Source organism: Trichechus manatus, unplaced genomic scaffold, assembly GCF_000243295.1.
Source record: "Trichechus manatus latirostris isolate Lorelei unplaced genomic scaffold, TriManLat1.0 scaffold00087, whole genome shotgun sequence".
NCBI classification, from domain to species: Eukaryota; Metazoa; Chordata; class Mammalia; order Sirenia; family Trichechidae; genus Trichechus; species Trichechus manatus.
In genome coordinates, this window is record NW_004444023.1 from 10,717,714 (window position 1) to 10,737,361 (window position 19,648).

General features: G+C 55.4%; 2 protein-coding genes across 2 annotated transcripts; one reads left to right on the plus strand and one right to left on the minus strand.

The window, feature by feature from the left end:
- Nucleotides 1–3,332: 3,332 nt before the first annotated feature.
- Nucleotides 3,333–10,796, plus strand: KMT5C (lysine methyltransferase 5C). The gene is made up of 9 exons (XM_004381760.2): nt 3,333–3,385; nt 6,003–6,130; nt 6,313–6,478; nt 6,789–6,898; nt 8,281–8,444; nt 8,553–8,572; nt 9,594–9,730; nt 9,828–10,018; nt 10,321–10,796. Exons 2-9 carry the CDS (start codon nt 6,021–6,023, stop codon nt 10,794–10,796), a joined length of 1,374 nt encoding a protein of 457 aa, XP_004381817.1. The 5' UTR covers nt 3,333–3,385; nt 6,003–6,020.
- Nucleotides 10,797–15,545: 4,749 nt separating this feature from the next.
- On the minus strand, nt 15,546–16,512 carry LOC101357728 (cytochrome c oxidase subunit 6B2). The gene is made up of 3 exons (XM_004381761.2): nt 16,401–16,512; nt 15,759–15,859; nt 15,546–15,673 (listed from the first exon to the last, which is right to left on the minus strand). The coding sequence occupies exons 1-3, from the start codon at nt 16,510–16,512 to the stop codon at nt 15,620–15,622; spliced, it is 267 nt and encodes an 88-aa protein (XP_004381818.1). The 3' UTR covers nt 15,546–15,619.
- Nucleotides 16,513–19,648: the final 3,136 nt, after the last annotated feature.

Consider the following 19,648-nt stretch of genomic DNA (forward strand, 5'->3'; position numbering starts at 1 on the left):
TCAGGGGTGGAAAGGAGGAGTGTGCTGTCACAGTATGGGCAGAGCAATTAGAGTCACATAACAATGTATGTATAAATTTTTGTATGGGAAAAAAATTTAAAACAAGAATGTTCAACATTAGCATTTTACTCTTGTAAAGAATTATCTATATGAGATCAAATTGTCGACAGTAACCCTAGAACAGATAAGAAATTTTGAAAGTAGTGAGTCTAAGTCAATGGTGGTGAAACAATATGGGTAAAGATAGAGTGGTGACACAAGGTAAAGGAATGTAACCAATTGAATTGTACTTGTAGAAACCGATGTATTGGTGTACCTTCTGCCACATAAATTTTCACCAAAATTAAAATAAAAATTAAAAAAAGACAAAAAATGAAGTCATGATGCATGTCACAACATGGATGAACCTGGGAAACATCATGCTGAGTGAAATTAGTCACAAAAGGACAAATACTGTATGATCTCACTTACATGATATAAGCAAATATGTATAAACCAACAATTATTAGTCATTACCAGGGGTGGAAGGAAGAGGGCAAAGAGGGAGTTTTTGCTTAGGGGGCAATGAGTTTATGTTAATGGTCGTGGAATGATTTGGAAAATAATAGTAAGAATGGTTGTACAAGTTGAAGAATGTAATCAAGGTCACTGAATTATACATGTGGAAATTGTTGAATTGGTGTATGTTTTTGTTGTGTATATTTTCACCACAATTAAAAAAAAACTGAGGAAAACGTGTAAATGGCATTAGACTAAGTAGATTTCTGCAAGTGACATTGTTGGGCTTCATTAACATAACAAAGAAAACCTATTCCCAAATGGGAATTATAACCACAGGTATAGGGGTTAGGATTTACAGCACATTTTGGGGAGACAGAATTCAGTTCAAAACACACGTCAAAACATTCACCAATACAACTTCCACATATACATCTCAATGACGTTGATTACGTTTTTCATGTTGTGCCACCATTATCGCTATCCTTTTCCACAATATTCCACCACCATTAACATAAACTCAATGCCCGCAAACAAAAATTTCCCCTTTTCCTCTCACTCTTGCCCCTGGTAACCATTAATAATCATTGCTTTCTATATGTTTGCCTATTTCATATAACTGAATCCCTAAGCTTTTTAAGCAGTCCCTTATATGTGCTGTTTCTGCTTCCCTGGATAAGGCTGCTTTCTCTCCTCTGGGAGCCTGCTTCCCCTTGTGGAAATGGAATTAGTAGTCTCTCTCTTCTGGGTGAGGCTCATGTTAGTTACAACAGGGATCACCCTCGACCGGGACTGCCTGTGACCACCTCTGCCTCCACATGCACCACCAGACTGAGGGCTGCTCCAGGGCAAGCAAGTCCCAGGCCTACACAGAAGACCTGGCAAAAGTGATTCCCATCTGGAAAGAGTGGTGAGAGTCCATGAAAGCTCAGAAGTTGTGTCTGTCCATCTTTAGCTGGGGAGGGGCCTTGGGTTGGTAGCAAGTGTCAGAGAGCTCAGGAGAGTTTGTTATTGTTAGTTGCTGTCTAGTCAGCTGCAACTCATGGTGACCTCATGTACTACAGAATAGAACGTTGCCTGGTCCTTCGTCACCTTCCATTGTTGTGGCCAGTGTATTTTGAGTGTTTTCCAACCTAGGAGACTCATCTTCCAGCACTATATCAGACAATATCCTGTTGTGATCCATCAGGTTTTCACTGGCTGATTTTTGGAAGTAGATCGCCAGGCTTTTCTTCCTAGTCTGTCTTAGTCTGGAAGCTCAGCTGAAACCTGTCCAACATGGGTTACCCTGCTGGTATTTGAAATACCTTTGGTATAGCTTCTAGCATCATAGCAACATGAAGCCACCACAGTATGACAAACTGACATACAAGGTGGTGGCAGGAGAGATTAGGGAAGGATCTGGTGGAGGAAGGGGGGAATGGAGCTAGGGTTAGTCCTAGTGGGGGAGGGAACAGTAAAAAAAACCCATTGCTTTCGAGTTGATTCGGACTCATAGCGGCCCTATAGAACAGCGTAGAATTGCCCCACAGGGTTTCCAAGGAGCACCTGGTGGATTCTAATTGCGGACCTTTTGGTTAGCAGCCGAACTCTTAACCAGTATGCCAGCAGGGTTTCCAAAAACAAAGGGTAGGGGGTTGGAATAAAGGAGCCAGCACACTTGGGAAGGTGTTCAGAAGGGTCCCTCAGAGATGAACTAGTGTGGTCCTTGTTTAACAGAGGCCGGGAGATGGCAAGCCCTTTATTCAGTGTCACAGAGCGACGTCATCAGCTTCCTCCCCATTGGGAGGAATATGCAACCCCTACTATGTGGCACTCATTGTTCTAAGCGCAAGGATCTACGGCAGTGAACAAAACAAAGACTTCCACTTTCGTGTGGAGCTTTTAATTCTAGGTGTAATTATTATGAATTGCTAATTATGTTTGCCGCTAGGATTGACAGAGGAGTGATCCCAATGGGGAGGGGGATGCCCCAGAGGGTCGCCCCGTGAGTCAGAGCTGTCTCCAAAGCCCCCACTTCTCAATCTCCCTGTTTCCCATCCCGTTGCTATCAGGAGAAGGCCTCCACAGAGTTATTGCGGATATTTCAAAAATTAAACGGGATATTCGGGGGAAACGGGGTTATCTGGCAGGGAGGGGGAGTGAGAAGTACTTTGTGGATAGGCTGGATTGTCAATAAAGTTTTGTCGCCTTGGCAACCTCAGGCCTCGCTGGGCGGGACGATGTAGGTGCGCGCGCATTCACCTCCTCGACCGCCACCCCTCCGCCGCCCCTGCTTTCTCTCTCCTGTGGCCGTAGGTTTCACAAGAGAAAGAAAAGAGGGAGCTCGAGACCCTACGTTGACGGGCGGAGGTCTTAACCAATGGGAGGAGAGCCTTTCCAAGGCCAACCAATCATATACGACTGCTGGAGCCGGCGAGCCCGCCCTCTTTCCTCTGGGACCTGAATAACCTGACCCAACCCGAATTTAACCCGGAGCGACGGCTTTCGGCCAATGAGGGCGTCGACTTCAGGCCACGGCGGATGAGGAGGCGGGAATACGTCTCCATGGCAGCTGCAGAAGGACAGCTGCTTGGCCCAATAGCAGTAGTTGGCGGCGCTTGATGGCAGCGCGGGCGTTTCGGGGTTTTATAGGGGCACTGGCAGGGGGCGGGCGGGGTGAGCCAGAGAGCGCCTCGACCAATGGGAGCGGCGTGAGCTCCATAGCAACTGATGAATAGCGGCAGCCTTGGCCATTAGGAGCGCGCAGAGGCCGGGGCGGGGCGGGGCGGGCCCGGCGGGGCAGACGGGAGGCGCGGCGACTGTGTCTGACGAGAGCTGGAGGAGGCAGTGGGAGGTGGTGGCGGCGGCGGCGCGGGCGCCTGAGGAGGAGGAGGAGGAGAAGCGGGTGAGGGGCGGCGCGGGGCCCGACCTCTGAGTCCCCTCACAGCCCCCGCCCCGCGCCGCTTTGGCTCCCAGTCTCCCCCAGCCCCGACTGTCCCTCACCCCACCCGACCCCTCCTCCCGTGCTGGCGCCTCACCTCTCCGGGCCCAGGCTTCTTTCGGTGTCCCCAGCCCCTTCCCTGTGGCTTCTGACCCAGGCCTCTCCCAGCACCCTCAGGCCCTTCCCCAGGACCCTTCTGACTCCCCAGGCCTCTTTCTGGACCACCAGGCCCTTCCCTCTGACTTTGGCCCTTACCCAGGCCCCTCCCTGCGCCCCAAGACCCTCTCTGACTTTCCAGGCCCCTCCCTGCGCCCCAAGACCCTCTCTGACTTTCCAGGCCCCTCCCTGCACCCTCTGGCCCTTCCCCAGGCCCCTTTTTGCACCCTTGGGCCCCTCCCTGGACCCCTAAAACCCACTTGGACTCTTTAGGCTCCTCTCTGCACCCCAAGCCCCTCTTTGCACCCCCGGAGCCCTCTATGACTCCCCAGGGCCCTCCTTGCACCCCGTGACTCTCTCCCCCGACTCTCCAGGCCTCTTCCTTGACTCCCAGACCCTTCCTTGTCCTTTCTGTCACTCTCCAGGCCGTTCCCTCAATCCCCAGGCCTGTCCTTTGGCCTCCAGCCCCTTTATATATTGGCCCTTGGGTCTTTCTCTGTGTTGTATCTTCCTAGAAGTCTCCCTGGAACCCCGAAGGCCTTCCTCTGGCCCCCCTCACACTCTCCAGGCCCTTTCCTGGACCCCTAGGTCCCCTCTGACTTTCACGCCCCATCCTGGACCCTCAAACCCTTCCTGAACATCACTGCTAACCCAGGTCCCTCCCTGGACCCCTAGGCCTTCCCCAGGCCTCTCTCTTGACCCTCTCTGGACTCCAGACCTGTCTCAGGACCCTCCCTGAACCCCCAGGCCTCCCTCTGCCTTCCCCTGACCCGAGGCCCTTCCCCTTCCTCGCCTTTCTTGAACTCCTAGCCTTGTCGTGGACCCCCAGGCCTACTCAGGACCCCTGGGCCCTCCTCAGGCTTCTGTACCGTACCTCCAGATAACTCCTACTGTGTGTAGTCCCTCTGCCATCCCCAGTCCCCTCTGCGCCGTTTAGATTTTGTCTCTCCACGCGCCACCCCAGACCGCTCTGTCCTAGCTTCCTCCCCCAGTACCTTCCAATCCCTTCTACAGCCCTTCTTGACTCCCATCCCTCAGCACACACACACCCCCGCCCCACCTGTTCTCCTCTCCTCCTCCTCCTCCTCCTCCTAGTGCTTGAAGCTCCTCACCCCCGTGGGTGCCCAGCTGCCCACAATTGGCCTTAGGGCTTTTTCTCACTCCCTTCGTGTGCTGTCTTCTTCCTTCTCTTTTGACCTGAGTTTGGTTCTCCACACTGCCTTTCTCTCTGCCCCTCTTTTGTCCTCTGCCACCCCCTACCCCTGCAGAGGGAGCAGGTGCTCAGCTCCCTCCTCCACTCTTCCCCACCCCCCTCCGGGCTGCTGGGGCTGCTGGGGCTTCACCCGGAGCCTCCTGACAACTCCCACGGGTGGGTGGGGAGGGGGGCGGGAGGAGCACGGGGGACACTTCCTCCCCTCCCCCACTGCCACCTCCCGCAGCCCTCCCCGACTTCACGTTAATCAGTGCTTGCACACGGGTTGGGGGTGGGATATGTGTGTCAGCGTGTGTGCATGTGTGAGAGATCAGGAAAAGGTGCGTGAGTCGCGTCAGGAGAGTACAAGTGAGGGGTCAGCACGTGTCAGGGGCCTGTGTGAGTGTGTACTTGGAGTGCCTGGCTGTATGTGTGCACACAGGCAGGTGTGTGTATGTTTAATGTCCGTGCATGTGTGGGTGTGCAAATGCGTGCATGAACGCATGGTGTCTGCATAGTATGGGGATGCCAGGAGAGTGCACGAGTGGGGGTCGGCACGTGTTGGGGGGTCTGTGTGTGTGCACTTGTCGGAGTGCCCGGCTGTGTCCACGTGAGGTTTGTGTGTGTAATTTCCGTTCGTGTGGTGCATGTGTGTGTGCATGTGTGTCATGTCCGTGCAAGTGTGTGCATTGCAGAGAAGGGTCAGGACAGTGTTGGGGAATCTGTGTGTACTTGTTGGGTTGCCTGGCTGTGTGTCTGCACGTGGGTGTGTGTGTATGTAATGTGTGTGGGTGTGCATGCCTATGGGTCACGTCCATGTGTGTACATGTGTGTACGTATGAAAGGGGTCCACATGTGTTGGGGATCAGTGTGGGTGTGTACTTGTTAGGATGCCTGGTTTTGTGTGTACACATGGAGGTGCGTGTTTAGAGGTTTGTGTCCTGAGCAAGAAGAGATGGAAACAACAGTGCCAGAGACTGGGTCATTTACTTTGAGGCTCCCACCCTCAGTTTGGTTTGCATCTTGAACTGCGCAGTCTCATGCCCAATGACAGCCCTGTGAACTCAGTGTTGCTTGTATCCTCATTCTGTACACGAAGAGACTGAGGCCCCCCCAGAATGAGCACCCAGCTTACAAGTGGCCCAGCAGGTGCAGAGCTGAGCCCACCCCAGTCCTGAGCTGTGCTGGCTGCCCCTGCCCTGTCATCACCTGCCCTCCGCCCTCCACCAGCAGCATGGTCCGTGGGGCACAATGGGGCCGGACAGAGTAACTGCCCGAGAGCTGTGTGAGAACGACGACCTGGCCACCAGCCTCGTCCTTGACCCCTACCTCGGCTTCCGCACCCACAAGATGAATGTCAGGTGAGGTGGCCTGCAGTCGAGGGCGGGCCCAGGGGTCAGGGACCCGGCCCCTCCACCCACTGCCCCCCTTAGCCCGCCCCTCGCTCAGCTCCCAGCTCCCCCTGGGGGTCGGGGGCAGGGCCGGGAAGGCCAGGAGGGACATAGGCCGAGGCCCTGGGACCCAGGCGTGCCCTCTCCCCCAGCCCCGTGCCCCCCCTGCGGCGACGGCACCACCTGCGCTCAGCGCTGGAGGCTTTCCTGAGGCAGCGGGACCTGGAGGCTGCGTACCGGGCCCTGACGCTGGGAGGCTGGATGGCCCACTACTTCCAGAGCCGGGGCCCGCGGCAGGAGGCTGCCCTCAAGACCCACGTGAGGGTGCCCTTCCCTTCTCCCCGGCCCCGCTCTGCCCTGGCCCGTTTGCCTGCCCCAGGCCTTCCCTGACTTCCTAGCCACTCAGGCCATCTGAGGTGAGGCTCAAAGAATCCTAGGAGAAGAGAGTTGGGGGGCCCTCTGAGATGGAGTTCACCTTCATTTGACAGATGAGGAAACTGACGCCCTGAGAGGGGAAGTGAGTCCACAGCAAAACTAGGACACAGAGCAGGACTAGCACCCCGGAGAGAGGGCCATGGACGTCCCAGCCCTGCCTCCTCACCCCACCCACCCCCCTCACCTCCCCCAGATCTATCGCTACCTCCGCGCCTTCCTGCCTGAAAGCGGCTTCACCATCCTGCCCTGCACCCGTTACTCCATGGAGACCAATGGAGCCAAGATTGTGTCGACACGTGCTTGGTAAGAGGGTCCCAGGCCTAACAGCTGCTGGAAGAGAAAGGAGTAGGGGTGCTGAGGGGAGGATGAGGAGGAAGTGGGTCACTGAGGAGAGGACAAGGACGAGGTGGGGACGCTGAGGGGAGGAAGATGAGGTGGGGCGCTGAGGAGAGAACAAAGACGAGGTGGGGGTGTTGAGGGAAGGATGAGGTGGGGGCAGTAAGGGGAGGAGGATGAGGACAAGGTGGGGCGTTGAGGGAGAACCAGGATGAGGTGGGGTTGCTGGAGGGGAGGATCAGGATGAGGTAGGGGTGCTGAGAGGAGGAGGACAAGGACGAAGTGGGGCTGGTAAGGGAGGGAGGATGAGGACAAGGTGGGGGCACTGAGGGGAGGATGAGGTGGGAGCATTAAGGGGAGAAGGATAAGGATGAGGTGGGGGCACTGAGGCCACTGGGGGTAGGAGGAGGAGGTGGGGGCACTGAGGGAAGGACAAGGTCGAGGTGCTCGGGGGAGAAGGTGGGGGCGTTGCGGGGAGAAGGACAAGGACGAGGTGGGGTGGTGAGAGGAGGAGGGGGGCGCTGAGGGAAGGATGAGGACAAGGTGGGGGTGCTGAGGGAGAGGAGGTGGGAGCACTGAGGGAAGGATGAGGATGGGGTAGGGGCACTGAGAGGAGGCTATGCAGACCCCATGTTCATGGCCATGTGGGAAGAGGTGATTTTTTGCTCAGAGAGAGGGGCCTGGTGGTCTCCTAGGGACTGTGGGAAGGAGATGGGGCCAGGCCAAGATCCTTGATGCCCACCATGACCCTGCTGGGGGATGCTGCCTCTTCTTTTGTTTATTCCCCACCTGAGCCCCTCCTGTATGCCACATACTGGGGACAGGACAGGGAACAGGATGAACTGGTCCTGGTCCTGTGGAGTTTATAGCCTAGCTATCGTGGAAGGCAGAGGGTAACCAGACACTTATGCAGCTATTTACCACAGCAGTTGGGAAGTGCTGCAAAGGAGCCAGCCCAAGGATTTGGAGAGAGTGTGCACAGAAGTGAGGTTTCAGCCTAGGTGGAAAGATGCCACTGGGGGCGGTGGAGCAGGCACAGCCCAGGCTGGGGCACTGGGAGTGGGGAAGGACAGAGAGAATCCCTTGCAGGGCAGCCCCAGCAAGGTCTGAAACAGAAGGAGGGCCCTCCGTCCATCTCTGGTTCTAGGAGGGGAGCCCGTCCAGGCAGGGGAGAAGGATGGGTGGACAAGGATGTGTGGAGAGACATAAGGAGACAGGGAGGAGGGGTTTCAGATTTGGAAACTGCATACACATGGTTGGCCCCAGTCCCTGGATTCTGCCGGAAGAAGGCCCCGTTCTGTCCCTGAGCGAGCATGGACAGGAGGTGTGGCTCACAGCTGGTGTCTCAGGAAGAAGAACGAGAAGCTGGAGCTGCTGGTGGGCTGCATTGCAGAGCTGCGCGAGGCTGATGAGGGGCTGCTAAGGGCTGGTGAGAATGATTTCAGCATCATGTACTCAACTCGCAAGCGCAGTGCCCAGCTGTGGCTTGGCCCTGCTGCCTTCATCAACCATGGTGAGCTCCACGGGCAGGCGCAGGGTGACAGGAGGGCCATCCCTTGTGTCCCTTCACAAGCCTCATTTCTCTCTTCTTTCCCCAAATGCCATCCCTTGCTGGCTCCAGACTGCAAACCCAACTGTAAGGTAAGACCTGGGGCCCCAAGTTAGGGGTGTTGGGGAGAACGAAGTGGTAAAAACCCGAACCCTTTGCTATTGAGTTGATTCTGACTCAGTGACCCGATAGGACAGAGTAGAACTGCCCCATAGTTTCCAAGGCTGTAAATCTTTACAGAAGCAGATCACATCTTTCTCCCGTGAAGTGACTGGTGGGTTCGAACCACCGACCTTTTGGTTAGCAACTGAGAGCTTTAGCCACTGCGCCATCAGGGCTTCCTGAAGAGATTGAGGGAGGTCACATATCTTCAGCGCGTCCCACTGCACAGAGCCGTTTCATACCTACCTGAGCTCCCCTTCCCCTGGGCCTCGCTGGAAGGGGCAGAGCAGGTATTTGTCCCTGCTAGCCATCAGAGAAGCAGGGGGTGTTGGCTTGGCCAGTCCCACCTAGATAGCGGGGATGGAGAGGAGGGGGACGGAGGCAGGACATGCAGCAGATAGGAGGTGGCAGCTGGCTCAGCTCGGGGCCAGGTGGCTTGCAGGCATATGTAGGACCTGAGTGGACGGGTGGACAGATGGTGGTCATCTCGCTTCCCATATGGGGGCGCAGAGGCAGTTGCAGATATGAGGGACAGGCGACCAGGGCAAGAGAGTGGTCCCAAGGCAGGGCTGGAATCGGCATGGAGAGGGCAGATGGAGAAGGTGGCCATAGCCAGGCAAGATCGACCTGGCCTGCCAGGACCAGGACTGGTTGGGAGAGCGGAGCTCAGAGAGGACCAGAGGGATGATGGTGTGCTGGAGGAGGCAGGATCTGGGGAACTTGGGAGGAGGCAGTACCCGGTGTGCCTGCTAGGGGGTCAGGTTAGATCACTGATCTGCAGGGAGGGTGGAAACCCTGCCGCCCACCAGTGGACAGGTCATCCAGGAGCATATAGAAGGAAGGAGGAACACAAGAGAATGGGCCTGACTCCTCTGAGAGCCTCAGTGGGCCGGGGGTCTGGGGGAGGGGCAGTGTCCACTGGGCAGGGCACTGAGCAGCACAGTCCCCCAGTTTGTGCCTGCAGATGGGAACGCAGCCTGTGTGAAGGTGCTGCGGGACATCGAGCCAGGTGATGAGGTGACGTGCTTCTATGGCGACGGCTTCTTCGGGGAGAAGAATGAGCACTGCGAGTGCTATACCTGCGAGAGGTGGGGTGGCCGGGGCACAGTGGGTCAAGGGTCTGGGTCTTCAGGATGGGGAGGGTGCCCAGCTTCGTCCTCTGTCCTGTTTCCCGTGTTCCCCCAGGAAAGGTGAGGGGGCCTTCCGGCTGCGGCCCAAGGAGCCCAGGCTGCCCGCGCCGCGGGCTCCAGACAAGTATGAGCTCCGTGAGACTAGGCGGCGGCTGCAGCAAGGCCAGGATGTCGGCGGCTGGCAGGGCCTGCGGGGTCTGCGTGCCTGTGCCCACCGATCCCCACTGCGCCGTGACCTCTTTTGTGGTGAGCAGGGCCAGGTATCCCCGGGCCCAACTTGTCAGCCAGTTAGCAGGTCCCCTCCCATCCCTTCCTCCTCTCAGTCTTTGCCTCCAGCCAGCACCTTCTCCCTAGACCTTTTTTTCTGCACCCTGTGCCCTTACACCTGACTATGCTCCTTCCATATGTTGCACCCTCCCTCCCTCCACTTTCCGCCATTACATCCTCTACCCAAGAGCACAGTGGCACCCATGAGGGGGAGGATAAACGGGTCCTGAGGGCCTTGTTCCGGCAGCTGACCGTCTTGTCTGGCTCTTTGTCCCCCACAGCTGTCTGCCAGCCCCTCCCCACCCGCCCTGACGCTGTCACACCCATCTGGCTCCAGTGGCTGCTGCAGCCCCTGTCCCGGGTGCGCCCCCGTAGACGTCGCCGGCCCCGGCCTCGCCGGCCCCCCGTACCCTCCATGCTCCGTACAGCCAGCATCGCCCTACACCCGTGGGGAGGCTGCGGCCCCTTCTGCCGCCTGCGGGCCGAGGCGCGGGTGGCCCTGGACCGCCTTCCCCGTGCCCGCTGGGCCCCACAGCAGGACTGGCACTGGGCCCGGCGCTACGGGCTGCCTCACGTGGTGCGCGTGGACCTCAGCCGCTTGGCCCCGGCTCCCCCAGCTGCCCCCACTGGGCCCCCAGGTCCTGGCCCCATCCCCAAGCAGGCCCTCGCCTTCACAGCCTTCTCCCCGCCCAAGCGCCTGCGGCTGGTGGTCAGCCACGGCTCCATCGACCTGGACGTCAACAGCGACGAGCCCTGACAAGCTGGACAGCAAGGCCATGGGGAGGGGGAGGTGGTGGGGGATGAGGAGTCCTCTGCCCATTTCTGTCCCTGGCCCACAAGTCCGTGGGGGACTTGTTGACCTCAAGGAGCCCTGGGGCCTTTGGGAGAGTGGTGACCCTGACCCCAGCACAGCTCTGACCCCAAAAGAGGGCTGTTTGGATGCCCCCAGGGATCTGATCCCTGACCCTCTGACTGCTGACCCCTGAGCCACCCCCAGCCCAGCAGGGAGCCCTGGCCATTGCTGTCCCCACCCACCTGCTTCAGGACAGAAGGGGCATTCCCCCCACCCATGCTCCTGCCTCAGCCACCCCTCCCCAGGGAGCAAAGCCATAGGGGGCGGGGCTGCCCCATGCGGTGCCCCCAGAAGCCAGGCCTCAGGAGGAGGTGGAGCCCTTTGGGGGTGGCACTCTAGCCACTGCCCCCATGAGGGGGGTGGGTTTGTGCTCAACCCTGCAGCTGTCTGAGGTGGGGAAGGTGGAGGGGCATGACCTCCTCACCAGCCCCCCGGGGTCTCAGGGAGGCCGGGTGCGACCTCTTCTTTCTCATGGTGCTATCCCTGGTGCTACTGGGGTGTTGGGGTGCCCATTCCTCCCCTCCCAATGCCAGAACTGGGTGTGCTGGGGGATTGGAAGCACTTGAACTTTTTATTTTATTTTATTAAAACCTTGTTATAAACATACCCCTTGGAAGTGTGTTGCAGTTCAAGGCGATGTCATTTGGGAGGGTAAGACCCTCAGCCTTGCTGAGGAGAGCAGCAAGCAGTGGCAACGGCCTGGGGCTTCAGGCTACTATGGGGCCCAGATAACAGTCTTGCAGAGGGCTACCGGGTACGTGGCCTTAGGAGATGAAAGGATCACATCACTGTTCAAACTGTTTTATAAAAAACGCCTCAGATACAGTCTTATGCAGCCTCACCCAACTCGGGGGGACGTGATTCTCTCCATTTTTCAGATGAAGTGACTGAGGTCCAGCAAGGCGGAGCAACATGCCCAAAGTCCCATCGGGACTGGATCTCCCTTCTCAAGTTCAGACAGACACACCACCTCAGAGGTGGGGGCCCACACCGCATGGAGGAGTGTAGGGGATGGGCTGCCCAAGAGTTCCCCCCAGCAGGGTCTGGGGGAGGAGACGCTGGGCTGGGGAGCTTGGCTTTCCACACAGGCCTGGTGAGACCTTCCTCTCTGTTGAGCCCTCTCGGGGGCCCAGCCTTTAGAAGAGACCAGGGCAGTGACTCTCATTTCTCTAGATCAGACTCAGTGTCTAATTTTTTTTTTTTAATATTGTATTTTCGGTGAAGGTTTACACAGCAGTTTAGGTTCCCATTCAACAACTTCTACACAAGTTGTTCAGTGACATTGGTTACATTCTTCACGAGGCATAAACATTCTCATTTATTTCTGTTCTGGTTGTTCCGTTTTTATTCAGCTAGTTTCCCTGTCCCCGTTACCTTCTCATCTTTGTTTTAACGTATTTGTGGACCGTTTGGTCTCATATAGGTGATTCAGTGTCTTAATTTTGCCATCGCTTAACTCTCACAGGAACCTCATTTTTCAAGTGGTAATAACAATGTACTCTGTGCCAAGCACCACACTAAGCATCTCACAGATGTTTCTCTCTGGAGGCCTCACTGGCCACACATAATTCCATGGCTAGGCTGCAGGGTTGACAGGCCTTGGAAGGGGCCATCCTGGAGGACGACAAGGTCTGGGTGTGTGTCCAGAAGCCCTCTGGGGGGCCCTGGTGGAGAGCCAACCAGAAGGGGAAGATGGCAGAAAGGCCAGTGGGACACGGGGAGAGGGGACCCTCAGAGCAGGGAACTCTTTTTACTTTAAAATTTGTTTTCATACGGTGAAACCTGTGAAACTACCCCATACGGTTTCCAAGGTGGCTGGTGGATTCGAACTGCCAACCTTTGGTTAGCAGCCATAGCTCTTAACCAGTACACCACCAGGGCTCCTTTCTATCACTATTAGTGGAAAATATTTTTTTCCTTCTCTGACAGGTTTCCACCTTATACAAGTTCCGGCTTTTGCACGTTTTACTGTGTAATGGCTAGATATAGCCTTTTTCATTCAGAGAGAAAATTATTTTTTTATGCAAAATCTACAACATCCTGTCGGTTTTCTCCAGATCCTGTTTGTAGGCTCAGGAGAAGGCACGGGTGTTGAGAGAGAGACTGCAGATGCGGGGGAACGAGATGGTGGGGGATCAAGCGGACGAGGCAGAGAAGGAGGCTGGAGAGGCAGGGATTGGCGGTTCAGGGACTCGGTTTCCCCCGACATGGGAGGCTGCTGAGAGACAGTGAGAATGGTGTTGGGATCACAGCCACAGTTTGCCGTAGCTGTGGACGCTGGCAGCGAGAGATGCTCAGATCCAGCCGAGTTTGGGACCATGAGTTTGTGGGGCTGCCTGTCCACCAGGTTGGAGGTGAGGCAAATTCAGGCCCTGTCCTGGGCCAGGATTTGGAGGGCAGCAGTGGCTGTAGCAGAAGCCAGGAGTTTTAAGAATGTTCTGGAATGAGACCTGGAATTAGTCACGTGATGATGGGGAGGATGATGGGGTCTGGGTCAAAAGGGAAAGGAAGAAGGCTGGGAGAGGGCTGGTCACCAGGTGACCGGTGCTTGATGAGGTCCAGTGGCAGGCCAGAGTCGGGCCCTGTGCTCAGGACACTACCTGCATGATGTCACCATTAGCCCTGTCATGACTCAGAGAGAGGCCTTGCCCATGTGGCACAGAGGGCTGGCCTTCCTCTTTCACCAGGCTGGCCTTGCCCGGAGGCTCTGGGGATGAAGCCCAGGCCGTGACCCAATGCCACCCGCTCCTGCAAGCTGCCAGCCCCCTTCTGGCTGAGTCCACACCCTGTGCCCTTAGCCACACCCCTGTCTGTTGGGTTGTGATGAGATGGGGCATGGGAGGCCAAGGTCCCTGAAGTGGAGTCATCGGGAGATACCATGTCTAGGGTGTGGCCCCAGGTAGGGTAGAGAGGGCAGGGAGTGAATGGATCATCACTGGGCGGGGGCAGGACGGAGCCAGTCCACCCCTCCTACCTAGCCCTGATCATGGGAGGGGAAACTGAGATTCACAGAGGTCAAGAAGCTCATCTAGGGTCACCCAGCAAAGTGTCATGATTACTAGTACCCACCTTTGGACCCAAAGAAGCCCTGGTGGTGCAGTGATTAAGCACTCAGCTGCTAACCAAAAGGTCAGTGGTTCAAATCCACGAGCAGCTCTGCAGGACAAAGACCTGGTGATCTGCTCCCATAAAGATCCCAAACCAAACAAAAACCATTGCCACTTAATCAATTCCGACTTACAATGACTCTATAGGACGGAGTAGAACTGCCCCGTAGGGTTTCCAAGGCTGTAATCTTTACGGAACTCTACAGGGCAGTTCTACTTTGTCCTATAGAGTTGCTATGAGTCAGAATCAACTTGATGGTAAGGGGTTTGCTTTTTGGTTTTTTTGAATCTTTACAGAAACAGACTGCCACATCTTTCTCTTGCGGAGCGGCTGGTAGGTTCAAACGACTGAACTTTCTGTTAGTGGCCAAGCATTTAACCACTGCACCACCAGGGCTCCTCCATAAAGATTACAGCGTTGGAAACCATATGGAGCAGTTGTGCTCTGTCACATGGGGTCACTATGAGGTGAAATTGACTAGACTGCACACAATAACACCACCACCTTTGGACCCCAGGGTTGAATGGGGCCTCACAAGACCACCTCAGGTAGAGTCTGGGGGAGGCCATTTGGGAGTGCCACTGCCAGCAGTGACAAGGAGCCCATGGAGCACAGGCAGAAACATATCATATGAGTGTCCTGTGGTTGCTATAACAAAATACCACAACCTGAATGGTTTAGAACAGAAATCCACACTTCTGGAGGCTGGAAGTCTGAAGTCAGGGTGTCAGCAGGGTCATGCTCTCTCTGAAGTCTCTAGTGGAGAACCTACCTTGTCTCTTCTGGCTCCTGGTAGCCACAAGCATTCCTTGGCTTGTAGATGCATCTTCACTTGGTGTTCTTCCTCTATGGCTCTTCTCTTTTATAAGGACACCATTCATATAGGCTTAGGGCCCATCCTACTCCAGCATGACCTCATGTTAACTGACAACACCTTCAAAGATCCTATTTCCAAACAAGGTCACATTTACAGGTACCAGGGAACACAGTTTAACCCATAACCCTGTCCAACCCAGCCTTCCCCTTTCAGGGTTGGAGACTCCAAGACCCAGTCTTGGTGTAAAAAAGGCCCTCACGGCCCGAGATGGGGATGGACTGAGGAATGGGGAGAAAGGGAAGCCAGGAGGGAGGCTGAGGAGGTGGTCCAAGCTCAAGCGGAGGCTAAGCCGTGGGGATGGGGATGGGGATGGGGGTGGTGAAGAGGATGTGAGTGACAGGTACGTGTAGGGATTGAAAGACAGGAACACCCTGGAGCCATCTGGTGTGGAGCTTGGGAGCCAAAGGGGGCTGCCAGGAAAAGAGGCCCCCTGTCTGCTGGGACCAGGAAAGGGGCCTCCACCTATTCCTATCATAGAAACAGACTCCCCTCCCTCCACCCCAGGCCTGATGGAGCAGTAGCCCCCCGCCCCCTTACCAGAACATGCCAGGTTTGCACCTGGGTACCCTGAACCCTCCTAGACAAGATTATCCCCCATCCCTCCTGGGCAGATATTAAAGAGAAAAATCAGCAATATCATCACTTTATTTGTGAATCAGACATGGCGGCCGGGTAGCAGTCGCTGGGAGACTGGAGGACTGGGGTCACTGGGGCTGGCCCCTCGGAAGCCGGGCTCGGGCAGTCAGATTTTCCCCGCGAAAGTGCCCTCTTTGATCTGCTGATTCCAGCGCTGTACCTGAGGAGGGAGGGGCGGGGAAACAGCTTAGCCCTGGCCAGAGCCCTCCACCCTCTCCCCTTCCGTCCTCTTCTCGCCCCCTCACCCAACTGATGGGGCACAGCGAGTGGTACACGCGGAAATAGTACTCGCAGGTCTGCGTGCTCTTCCCGCGCCGGCTCATCCGCTTCAAGCAGCGGTGATAGTCTGCGGGGCGGGGCAGTGGGCGGTGTCACGCAGCCAGCCCCGCCTCCTCAGGGCCTGAACCCGCCCCCATTTAGGCCCCGCCCCCCATGCTCCTCCACTCCACATCTCGCCCCGCTCCTCCCGGCCTCACCCCACACCCTCTCTCCGCCCTCTGGGCCTGGCCCCGCCTCCTCACCCAGGCCGTGTCCGTTCACACCACGCTCCTCCACTCTGGGCCTCCATACGCCCCTTCTCCCTTCCCTCGGGGCACAGCCCCGCCTCCTCATTCCAGGTCCTGCTCACGCACCACGCTCCTCCACTCCAGGGCTTGCCACGCCAAACCAGGCTCCTCCGCGCCCCTCTATTCCAGGCCACCCGACTCCATTCTTGGCCCCGCCCCTCCTGATCTCGCTTGTACCCGCCTTCCACCCCAACGGTCTAGGTCGGCCCGGGACCCCTGCCGCGGCGCGGGAATCTCTCCCGACGGTCTTCTGGTGGGGCTCGCCCCTCCGGGCCTGCCCTCGTCTCTCTCCTCTAACCCGGCCCCTGAGCTCTCTCTCACCCAAGAAGTTCTGGTAGCAGTTACGGGTCTGGTTCTGGTTGGGGAAGCGAGGGTCGAAGGGCGGCGTGTGCCATTTCCCCTTGGGGGGCTTCTGGATATCAATACCCAACATATACGGAGAAGGTGGGTCCTGCGGAGCGAGAGGGGAGCTGCGTGGGGAGGGGGCGACCCTGGCCCCGACCTGCACCCAGCTCTCGATCCCCCACCTACCCATACCCCCCATCGACCCCTGATCCCACTCTCCTGACCTCACCAAGCTGATGTTAACCGTCCCACTGGATCACGTTGTGCTGGCTTTTGGGGCTTCCCCTCGCTTTTAAGGCCATACGTGAGCACACGGAGTCTCGGGCGGCAGAAAAGCACAACCCCCCTGGATTGGCTGGAACCCCCACGACCCCAGCCAATGGGAGCCGCTGTGCTGCAGGGAACGTTCTGGAACGCGGGGCGGGGCCGATGGAGACCCCTCCCATCTCCCCCTCCCGCCAACAGCCTGCGACACCCACTTGGGGCCAGAAGCGCACTGGTCTGGGCCAGGTCCTTCAGGACGGACACACGAGACTGAGAGACAGACAGCTGCCAAGTCTCAGACTCAGGCGTTTAATCTCTGTGAAACTGGTCTGCTCTGCGGGCTCTCTCCGGCTCTGCCGGCCCCCCTGCCCCCAATATATAAATGTGTAGGTAGCTCCGGTTTCTACCAGAGAGAAGTCACCCCTGCCAGGCTTCTTCAGTATCCCAGTGCTTACAGTAGGGGTGCACTGCACCGTGGTGACCTGCAGGGGAAGAGGAAAGAGAGAGGGTGGGGTCTGGACTCCTGGGACCCAGGGGCAAGGTCTAGGGTGGGTATCCAGGGTCTCAGGGGTACCTGACCACGGCTCCTCTGGACTCTGCTGACTGAGGTTGAGTTTTCTGGATCCTGCTACTTAAAAGGCTGGGTTCTCTGCATGCTGAAGGGAGAAAGCAAGCTAGCGAGGGTTTTGGGGGGGACTGGCAACAAACAGTGACTACTGACTGTCAGTGGGGATGTGCCTATTGCTGTGATACTGAACAGATTTCTGCTGAGCTTCCAGAGCCAGATGGGCTAGTAAGAAAGGCAATGTACTTCTAAAAATCAGCCCATGAAAACTCTATGACCACAGCCTCATCTACCCTGAGATCAGAACTAGATGGTGCCCAGCTACCACTACCCACCAATCTAATCAGGGCCACAATAGATGATCCCTGATAGAATGGTAGAAAAATATGGAACAGAACCTCAATTCCTAAAAAAAAAAAAAAAGACCTACTGGACTGGTTGAGACTTGAGGACTCCCCGAGACTTTTGCTCTGACGTAGTCTTCAAACCTTGAACCAAAACCAGCCCCCGAGGTCATCTTTTAGCTAAATAACGAATTGGCACACAAAAGATACCACCTGTGAGTACCATGCTCCTTTAAAAAATCACGCATATGAAACCAAATGGTCAACAATTACTTTAAAACAAAGATGAGAAGGTAAGGAAGCAGGGAAACTAGATGAATGGGAACAACCAGAACAGAAATAATGAGAATGTTCAGGCATTGTGAAGAATGTAACCAACGTCAGTTAATAACTTGTGTAGAAATTGCTGAATAGGAATCTAAACTGCTGTGTAAACCTTCACTGAAAATACAGTAAAATATTATTAAAAAAAAAAAGAAAACAAAAACCCTGTGCAACAAAATGGGCCAATCCGCAACCGATCATGAGGATGGTGCAGGACCAGGCAGGATTTAGTTCCATTGTGCACAGGGTCGCCGTTAGTCGGGGCTGACTCCACAGCAACTAACTACATGGCTGTGGCGACAGGTGAGCCTGGGCTGGAATCTGGGTCCCCACCAGCTCCTCCAAACCCCTGTGCAAGTGGCCTCACCTCTCGGAACCAACCTCAGTTTCCCTACTAGGTTTCTGTCCCTCCTGCTTCATTAATATCAGGCCTGACTGTGGGTCATACAGTCCAAATCCAAATGTGAAAACATTCCTTGCCTCTTAAAAAGCCCTTTCTTGTCTCCACTTCCTCTACCAGCTGTTTCTCCATTTCTTTCCTCCCCTTCCAGCAAAATTCTTCGAAATATTTGTCTCCAAGTCCCCTCTTTTTTTTTTTTTTTTTTGTATTATGGTAAAATACATGTGGCATAAAATTCACCATTTTAACCATTTAAAAATGTACAATTCCGTGGCATTAAGTACATTCATGATACTGTGCGGCTATCACCGTTATTTCCAGAATATTCTCACCACCCCAAAGGGAAACCCTGTATCCATTAAGCAATCACTCTCCATTCCCCCCATTCTCAAGTAACCACTGATTTATTCTCTGTCACTATGAACTTACTTTGGATCTTTCCTGTAAATGGATTCATACAATATGTGGCCTTTTGTGTCTGGCTTCTGTCACTTAGTGTAATGTTTTCAAAGTTCATCCACTTTGTAGTGTTCAATCCCCTTCTTTTTATACTCTTCATCCTGCTGCCAAGGAGCCCTGGTTGCACAGTGGTTAAAGCGCTCGGCTGCTAACCGAAAGGTCATCGGATTAAACCCACCAGCCGCTCCATGGGAGAAAGATGTGGCAGTTTGCTTCCGTAAAGCTTTACAGCTTTGGAAACCCTATGAGGCTGTTCTACTCTGTCCTACAGGGTCGCTATGAGTCGGAATGAACTTGACGGCAATGGGAATCCTGCTCCTGGACCCTGGGTGGCGAAAGTGTGTTTGTGATTGGCTGCTAACCTAAGGATTGGAGGTTCGAGACCACTCAGCAGCACTGTGGAAGAAAAACGTGGTGATCTGCTTCCGTAAAGGCTGTTGTTGTTGTGTTTCTGTTAAAGCCATCCATTTGTGGTATTTCTGTTATAGCAACACTAGATACCTAGGACATCTGTCTACACTCGCTCACTGGTGGCCTCATCCAGTCTCATAGCTTTAGGTACGGTTAATACGCTGACGACTCTCCTGAACTCCAGACTCACACATCCACTCACTGCCTATTGCAATGTCTTCTTCTGACATCTCAAAATCATGATATCCAAAATGAAATTCCTGATCTTCTCCCCCAAACCTACTCCACTTACAATCTTCCTTATTCCTGTTGATGGCCACTAACTTCCTTCCAGAGTCTCAGACCCCAAACCTCACAGTCACCCTTGATTCCACTTTCTTTCACATCACATGTCCAATCCATGAACCAATCAGTTGTCTCAACCTTCAGAGTATCTCCAGAATCCCACCACTTCTCA